This window comes from Mus pahari, chromosome 3, assembly GCF_900095145.1.
Source record: "Mus pahari chromosome 3, PAHARI_EIJ_v1.1, whole genome shotgun sequence".
In the NCBI taxonomy this organism is placed as follows: domain Eukaryota; kingdom Metazoa; phylum Chordata; class Mammalia; order Rodentia; family Muridae; genus Mus; species Mus pahari.
In genome coordinates this window covers 97,697,039-97,706,694 of record NC_034592.1, presented here as the reverse complement: position 1 = coordinate 97,706,694, position 9,656 = coordinate 97,697,039, and the positions used below count along the sequence as shown (strand labels likewise).

Below are 9,656 nucleotides of genomic sequence, written 5' to 3'. Positions count from 1 at the left end.
AAAAAAAAAAAAAAAAAAAAAAAAAAAAAAAAAAGATAGATAGATAGATAGATAGATAGATAGGTAATAGAGCAGAGCAAGCATACGTTTATTTCAAGTTAACTAATAATTTTTTTACTATTTCTGGTAAATCTAAAACACTCTTAAAATTATAAAACCAGGATATAAAATATCTATATATATTGCATAAAACCAAGACATATTTTTAATAATGTACATAAAGGAGTAACTTAAAGGCTCTGCCAGCACCTGATCAATATAGATTCGGATGCTCGTAGCCAACCATCAAACTGAACATGGGGACCCCAAAGGGGAAGAACTAAAGGAGCTGAGGGGATTTGCAACCCCATAGGAAGAACAACAATATCAACCAACCAGGCCTTCCCTACCCTCCCAGAGCTCCCAGGGACTATACACATTTAGGGACCCATGGCTCCAGCCGTATATGTAGCAGAGGATAGCCTTATCTGCCGTCAGTGGGAGGAGAGGCCTATGTTCCTGAGGATGCTCGATGCCCTAGCATAGGGGGATGCTAAGCAGTGAGGTGGGAGTGGGTGTGTGGGTGGGTGAGCATCCTCATAGAGGCAGGGAGGAAGAGATGGGATAGGGGTTTGTGGAGGGGAAACCGGGAACGGGGACATTTGAAATGTAAATAAACAGGAAAAAAAAGCAAACTCACCCACAAACAAACAAATAAAACCAAAAACCCCTTCCCTGTTCCTAGTCCCCAGGGTGTCCATCTTCATATGGAGTTTTTATCTTCCCTTCCCCACCTCACATGGAAGGGTTTAGACCCTCATTCTGTCATGAGATGCCTTAAAGAAATTAATATGTGTGTTGGTCATCATTTCATGTATTTACTTGTAGATAATGTATGGCCAGTTAATATTTTTCAGTGATAATTGTTTAAATATTGTAATTCTATAATGACTTTTGAGATAAAGTCTTGCAAAGCTCAAGACTGGCCTTGAATCCTCCTGCCTTTTAGCCTCTTAGGTGCTGGGATTACATGTGTGTACCACCAGGCAAGCTCAAACTTTGTAGAGTCCTTTGCTTGGTATTTTAATGTGCTAAGTCTTTAAGAAGTAAATTTTACGAAATAATTTGAAGGCAAAATAAAGCAGTTGGTTGCATACACCTTTAATCTCAGCACTCAGAAGGCAGAGAAATGCAGATCTGTATGAGTTCAAGGTCAGCCTGGTCTACGTAGTGAGTTCTAGAACAGCCAGGGCTGTTACACAGAGAAACCCTTTCTCAAAAAACCGTGATGATGAAGAGGAGGAAGAGGAGGCAGCATCAAAATAGGGGAGTGAACGTTTAATGGTTGGTTTGTGAGGCTGCTAAGAGTTTTTATAACAAAAATTGCCATATACATTAAAAGCTTTAAATCAACAGTATTTTAGACTAGTGCCTGAGGAAATTATTTTGCTGAGCAATGTGTCATCTTCAGTATCTAGGGAATGGCTTGATGTAATATTTATTAAATGGTTATAATATACTCCCAAAATAATCTGTCTTATAGTCTTGAGATACTTTTAATATCACAGTACCCATTTATTCAGATCTTAATATACTTGTGGTGTAAAAATAGATACTTCTGGGATCTCAAAATTAATTCTTAAAAGCCTTTTTTGCCTAGTCAAGTGGGTAGTGTGTCATGTTACATAATTTGCTCATTTTCATTATTTCTTGCAATGTCAGTTTTGGAAAGCTTCCCTTACTGCGTTTTTATGCAACTTTCATTTAAAATAGGAGTTGTTGCTGTCTGTTTCCTGTGTGCTGGCTTTGCTCTAAGCATTTTACATACAGTAGTCCATTTACCTGTCCCCAAGGATTTTGAGATGCTCTTACTGCATCTGGTCTAGGAACTTGGTTCAGGTACTGCTCAGTAGTGAGGTACTGGTCTATTCCCTTGGCTCGTGTCCACTACTTTGTTTATTAGCAGGAATGGCCTCCGTTTTCTTACAGGACTTACTAACTTATACCCTTTGGCATTATTCTTAATCCTGTTATGTATCCATTAGGTGAATTTTATGGTAGAAAAATAAAACTGACTTATAAAATACTTTATCTCGCTACTTTGTGTTTCTGTCTATTTGACACTGAAAGAGTATGGTAACCCTCACAGATGAGAATGCTATACCTCTTTAGAAACCAAGGGAACTTGGATTTTGTCTGCACTCCAGAGGCAGACAAGCTTGTTGCTTCCTCTAACATCTTAATTCATAAGTGAAAACCAAATGAGATGAAAAAGTAAATATGATAGGCTTACATGGTTTTTGAATGTTAAATAAGCAGGCAGGCCAGCCAGACACCTCTCCAGGTAAAACACTTGCCTCCCAAACCTAGAGACTTGAGTTCAGCTTTCTGACCTACACACACACACACACTGTGCTGTGTGTTTGTGTCCACACATACCACGTATTCATAATGACACAACCCTTTTTAGCATTTGAAAATACTTTTTTCTCCTTACACAGTTTTCAATGTGGTTGTGAGGATGCTGTACAACTCCGAATCCTGTGTTTTTGCACAACTACACCCTGGGAAGTTGTATGGTAGTAAAACAACTTACATATCTGCCTCCTGTTTCCTTATCAGCTATGGGGATGTGGATGCTGATAGAGTCGGTGCACCTAGGTATTATACACAAATTGCCCACCTTTCGATGGATTAATGAAACATGTGTTAGGTTATGAGCACAGTGTCATGCTTAATGCATGTTGTCAGTCAATATTGGTATCTTAGAAAAGCATAAAGACTACTTCTGACATTTATAGTTGTGATTATTATTTGTGGCTATTCATCTCTCCAAAACTCTTCAATGTGAGGGCAGTTGCTGGGTGGTTGCTTTATCTTACACTCACCCTTTAGCTAAGCTGCCACCCAGAGTGTCACTCAAGCTGTCACATCATTCTGTAGCCTTGCTGAACTGTGGGAGCAGATGTTTGTCATTGTTCCTTCAGACTTCTGCTTTTATAGTAGAAGCATTCATTTCATCCTTGCTAAAGTTTTGTGACAGCGTGCGCTTGGTGAAACTGTTTAAGAGATCCGAAAGCAGTGGAGTAGGACTGTGACAGGGTAATGATCTCCTGAGGAGTGGTACGTGTAAGTTTCAAATCTGCCAACTATTACCTATGGCAGTGTTCAAGTCAGGCTACTTTTTCCCCCAACTTAGAAAATAATTAAAGAAAATTAGCCATTTGAACTGACTTTGGAGATATAGCTCGTTAGTAAAGCTTTGTTTATTCATATAAAGCCACCTCTATTATAAAGGAATAGTGTAACAAAAGAAATATCTAGTATTCTCCACAATCAAGACTGAAGAGCAGGAGACACATCTGACGTCTGCATTTGGGATGTAGGCAGCCCCTGTGCCCTGTGATGAGAGCCTTAGTGCTTTCCAAACTGCCCCAGGCTGGCTTTTAGCACCTGTGATCTGATGTTATAAAGTCTGATTTGTCCTTTAATTTGTTTATAAAGATTCCAAATGAGTGAGAATTAAGATCTCTGAAATGTTCCTATTTTCTATTTCAAAGTTGTTTTGATTTCTATGTTTTTAGGTTTGCCATCAGGAAAATAATGCTGCTGGAATTTAGGTGAGTGAAATCATTGCATGGATGGTGATGAGGACTCCCGTGTGAGTAAAGTGTTCATTTCCGATACAGAGCAGAGTACTATAGGCTTCAGGAACAGCTGTGAATACAAGTTGTATTTATTTAGTTGTTTTTCACTACTTATAAGTGGTCTGTGGAAATAAATCGGGGTATACTCTATATCTATTTTTCTTCCTTCTTAGCTAAATTTTTGTTATTAAGACATCATTGTTCCAACCTAGTTATAAACCTAAATGTTTTAAACAGAAGAAAGTGTAATATTCTTCCCGAGGCCATTACACACGTTAGGTATGTGCCGCCCTTCTGACCTTTATCTCCAGCTGGAAAACAGGTGTTTTGTTTTGTTTTGTTTTGTTTTGTTTTGTTTTGTTTTGTTTTGTTTTTGGTGGTGGTGGTAGTTGTGGTGATTTTTGTTTTTTGTTGTTGTTGTCATTGTTGAGTTTGCTTGTTTGTTTGGGGAAACGTTTCTCTATGATGCTTTGGCTGGCCTGAAACTCACTATATAGACCAAGATGACCAGGAACTCAGATATTCACCTGCCTCTGTTCCTGAGTGATGGGATGAAAGGTATATACCATCATGCCTTGTTCACACACAACTTTTAATTATAAAGGTATAAGAGACCATCCCACATCCAGGTTTGTCTAGCTTATAAAAATAAAAACAGTAATACTGGTCAGCATAGACTGAACGTGTCTCAATCAGTGCTAAATGCTTTGTATACATAGCACACCTAGCCACCCTGAAATAGAGGTATTTTCCACTCTAATTACTGAACAAGCAGAAGTCACAGACATTAGGTAATTTTTTTAAAGATGGTGCGGTAAAGTTATTGGTACAGTGTTTGATGCCAAAGCTCAAAGCCTTTCTATTTTTTTTATACTTCCTTGAGTTCTGGTCTGCATCACAGATAAGAGCCTCTGGGTTAATTCCTTACTCCCTACTCTATGCCTTTCATGCCAGCACTCAGGAACAGAGACAGGTTAGACTGCCAGCACCAGGCAAAACCTTGACTTCCTCTACACTACAGCTTCTGTGTGCTGAGCTTGAGCAAAAACTTCCCAAAAGGTTTCACCTTAGTGATGCTGGTCTCTTCTTACTCCCAGCTCCTTTCCTAGGAAATCAGCATCAACTAACCCAATATAGCAAAGCTTTTACTTCAGTGGTGATGGTCTCTTGTTAATCACAGCTGATTCTTCAGCCCTGTCTGACCAGAGCCACAGGTTATTAATTAAAAACATTAAATGTCCCCCATCCTCCATCATATTCATAACTCTCAGCATTATCCTTTAATCTTTCAAATTCTTACAACAGCTCACTAAGCTTCGAATACTCAGTAGCTTTTCTTATAAAGTTCCAAAGTCCTTCCACAGTCCTTCCCAGAACCTGGTCAGGTCTGTCCTGAAAATACCTCGCTCCAGATATCAACTTATGTATTAGTTGGGGTTACTATTACTGTAATGAAAAGCCATGACCAAAAGCAAGTTGTTCTGGAAAGAGTTTATTTTGCTTATACTTTCATATCACTGTTCATCACTGAAGGGGTCAGGGCAGGAACTCAGATAGGGCGGGAACCTGGAAGCAAGAACTGAAGCCATGAACAAGTGCTGCTTACTGGCTCACTCCTCATGGATTCTTCGCCTGCTTTCTTACAGCACCTGGGCCACCAACCCAGGAATGGTACCATCCACTGTGAGCTGGGCCGTCCCCATACTGGTTGTCAATTACAAAATTGCACTACAGCCTTGTCCATAGGCCAATCTAGTGGGGCATTTTCTCAATTGAGATTCCCTCTTCCAAAATGGTTGTCACTTGTGTCAAATTGTCAGGGAACTATAAAGGACACCAATGTAAACTAATTCAGTCTTCATTAAAAACGGCATCAAGTAACTGATCTTTTTTTAGAGTTTTAGAGTTTATGGTTGTAAAGTTTATGTTAGCTAGTATACCCTAAGAATTCAATTTTATTCTCACATTAATCTTAGAAAGATCTTTCTGGATTATTGTGGAGAAAACTGAATCTGGGAAAGAGTCCTTTCCTGTCATGGAATAAGTACATATTTTCTACCATACCAGACCACTTTTCAAGCAGAATATTAGGTTGTCATTACCATAACAACATACCTGAAATAGTCAGAAAAGCTTTGTTTTGGCTAGTGGTTTCAGAGGATCTGTCAATGGTAATTTCAGCTTGTTGTTTTAGGCCTGCAATAGCACAGTGTATCATGATGAGAACTGTGCTCATCTCATGGCAGCCAAAAGCAAAGAAATTCAGGAAGGGCCAGAGCCCCAGAATTCCTTTCAGGTGCACATACCTAGGGACTTCTCTTCCACCAGTCTCCACTTCCTGACGGCCCTTCTGCTTCCCAGTAGCACAACCATCCAGGGATCAAGCCTTTAGTTCATCATCCTCTGGGTGACCCCCAAGATCCAAACTGTGGCAAAGACACATAAAAAGGAAGATGTTGTTATACAGTTAAGGTTAATTAGTTTTCTTAGTGTCAAGAAACCAGAATGTTTTAATGACTGCATTAAGGATAGTGAAACATTTATAATTACTGAAAAGTGTTAATTGACTGTGATAGGATCTAGAGTCACCTGGGAGATACGCTGCTGGGTTTCCTGTGAGGGCTTGTCCTGACCAGGATTAGCTCTGGGAATGTCTTCCAGGGATTCTCTTGAGCAGGTGTCAGTTGGTGTGGGAAGAACCCATGGAGAAAGCTCTGGCATCCCTCATCTCCTGATTGTAACCATGAGTTTAAGACATTTTATCTAAGGAAATTAGTTAGAAAATAGTAAACATGGGAAATAAGAAAGTAGGAAATACAGTGTCTAGAATGACAAAGCTTGATGGGGCATTGAGGAGGTGTCATTAGACAATGGGAAAGGGGCCAGCAGACAGAATCTTGAGTTTTCTAGAAGTGCACAACTTCATTAAATTCCAGAAACACAACAAAAAACAATACCACTACCAAGAACTAAAATAGAGTGAAGATTTAAAATCTGCCAGAGTAAAAAGTCAGCGGGACCTAGAATCTGCACCCAGCTAAACTGTCAGGAAGTAAATGTCAGCTAAAGAATGATCCACACCACTTATAGCGGACAGAAACTCTAAGACATGATATAAGAAGAAGAAGAATATTCAAATAAGGGATAAAAACGAGTCCTCGCTCATGTGCTGGATAGCACTCTGGTCTCTGACCTGATTCTATTGACCAGCATTTGTTTAAAATCTCATCAGGCTTCCTAAGTTATTGCAAACTAACCAAGAAGGAATTCTAGTACTGGGCTCATGGAGATAAATACCAGCTCTGGTGAGCTCCTGAGGTACAGAAGAACACAGAAGTAGAAGAGTATTACCCTCCCCACCCCCTGTGTGGGCACAAGCGTGTGGAAAGCTATAGCTGCAGTCACTTAATGTGTGGAGCACAGTGCTTTTCTGTTTTCATGAATGCTTGACAGTATCTTATAGCCCAATACAACAATTTGTGTTCTGTTTTCTTTAATAAATACTAACTTATGTTTAGAAGGTCATAAATACTTAAATTTCATATGTTCACATTTCCATAAGTCTAAATTAAGAATTTTAGTATCCAGAAGGGAATTAACAGTTGCCTAGAAAACTGAATTATGTTGAATTACCTTTTAAGCTGAGTTGTAAAACCTCTTTTTGATGGTTATAATTGTTATAAGTCTTTTTTTTTTTTCTGATAAGAACTAGTGCAAATATCTGTATCTGAGTTATATTTGTTTGTGAAAATGCCCATGATATCATTTTGGTTTAAAGTTAATGTTTGTTAAATGATTTTATTTTTACTCCTGTGGGCCTTCAGGTCAGAGAATATTCAGTGGTAGAGACATTGTATGTTAGTGGATTAGTGGCTTCTCTTGTTGCTATGACAAAGTACTTGTCATGCCATTTAAGGACAGAAAGGTCTGGTTGGGGTTACAGTTGTCCATGTCATGGTAGAGCAAGTATGACGTTAGAGCTGGAGTTGTGGCAGCAGGAACCAGGATGACTGGTCACATCACCTCCCGTCAGGTTGTGGAGAGCCATGAGGACTGGTGCTCAGCTGCCCCTGTCCTGTCTCCCTTTTCCTTCACTCCAGGATGTCTGCATTCAGGGTTAGACGTCCTTCCTCACTTAAGTATCTCTCTAAACGTTCTCATGGACACACCCAGGGATATGTCTCCTAGGTGATTAAACTCACCTTACCCTTAAAGATCTGACCCCCCTAACCCTCCTTTGATATCGTCTTGCTTGGAAGTGTGACTGTGTCACTCTCTTAGCCATGGTCTCTACATCTAAGTGTCCAGTGGCAGCCAGAGTACAGGGAAGTCTGGGAAAGACGTGCAAGTCCTAAGTAAGGATTTTAGAAAAATAGAAATACTTCTCTTTTTCAGGTGAGTGATGCAGTACAATGTCTGGTGATAACTAATGAAATATTCTATTTTTAAAAATCCTTTACAGCCAGTATCTTGAAAATTATCTTTGGATGAATTATTCTCCAGAAGTTTCCAGCAAGGCCTATTTAATGTCCATCTGCTGTATGGTAAATGAGAAGTTCAGAGAAAATGTCCCAGCCTGGGAGGTAAAAACAACTAAAGTACTTCACAGTTCTCATGATGGTCCTTCTTAAGGCGTTACAGAGCAGCAGCATCTTTTCCTGATAGCAGGTGTCCTCTTAGCGCCAGCACTTACCCGAGGGTAGATAAAGTACCGGGAGACAAAGTATGCATGTGTAAAAGGTAATGTTAGGCTTCTTTTGGTTATATTACTTCCCACTGATTTTCTAGGCCCTAAACATTATGAAGGTAGAGTTATTTTTCTATGTTGTGATTGAAAAAGTAATAACATGGATGACAGTGACTTATATTTAGAATTGGCAAAGGATACATTGATAACTATAAGAGGTAATATGTGAGCATTGGCAGGTGCTTATGCTGTACTTTCAGATCAGTCTTTTTTTTTTTTACCCTTTCAATTTGGGACTGCTTTTGCCATTTGAAAATTTCTAATGAACTGAAGGTTTCTTTAGAGTAAACAGAGCCTTTCTCACAGTGTGGTGCCCTCCATAGATGGCCAGTTCACTAAGAGTTTCCTTCCAAGCATATTTTTTAAGTAATAAAGAAGCATCGTAATTGCCGTCTTTGATGAAGTGGTTTTCAAAGTGATAAATTGTTGAAGATAGAGTTTAGAGCTGTCGAGATTAAAGCATGGACATTTCACTCAGATATTAAGTGACTGTCATCTCAGGGCACATTTGAGCTCAGGTTAAACTATGGACAGTAAACCTTACTGAGACATCCTAGGGCTCTCAGGAAGTTGCTTCAAGCCATTATAGAAAGTAAGAGGGATTTATTTTAAAGCCAAGTAATACTTTCATCAATTCATTTATTATAGAGACCACTTTAGTAATTAGAATTTGAAACAGAGGAATGACAATGCAGGAATCCCCCATTTTGTACAGGGATATATTCTAAGACTCCAGTAGATAGCCATATATGTGTGTGTTACTCCATAGTAATATATACATTATATATGTTCATAAATTATGTGTTCATGTATATCCTTTCCTATAAGCATTAGAATTAAGTTCTGTGTAAGTTGGGCAGTGTGACAGATCAACAGTGATTAATAATAAAATAGAATTATACTATACTGGACACTGATTGTCAGGATTACTTTTCTTGTATTGTGGAGTGATTATTATGGAAAATAAAAGTTAAATCAGCCTGCTGGCTGAGATGAAACGTCTAGAGGGCAAACAGGTTATATAGACTGGATACTAGGGTGTGATTGATATGCTGAGATCCTAGGGTGCCACTGATACCCCAGGCCACATCAAACATGGTTTCATCACATTCCTCAAAACCCTGTGCAGTTGAAAACACAGGAATTGTTTCTTTCTAGAATTTCCCCTTTAATAATTTTAGACTAGTTGGTGCAGGTAACTGAAATTACAGAAAGCAAAATTATGGATAAGGTGCAGCTATCATAGATTCAGAGGACAATATAGGATTTTAAAATAATCAACT

At 38.9% G+C, this 9,656-nt stretch overlaps 1 protein-coding gene across 1 annotated transcript in view; it reads left to right on the top strand.

Annotated features, from left to right (window-relative positions):
• Nucleotides 1-9,656, top strand: part of Aqr (aquarius intron-binding spliceosomal factor) — a 73,786-nt gene that overhangs the window by 5,639 nt on the left and 58,491 nt on the right. Inside the window, exons 4-5 of the mRNA XM_021194961.1 lie at nt 3,564-3,599; nt 8,089-8,209. Of these exons, the coding sequence (XP_021050620.1) occupies nt 3,564-3,599; nt 8,089-8,209 (157 nt within the window). The remainder of the gene's footprint in view (nt 1-3,563; nt 3,600-8,088; nt 8,210-9,656) is intronic.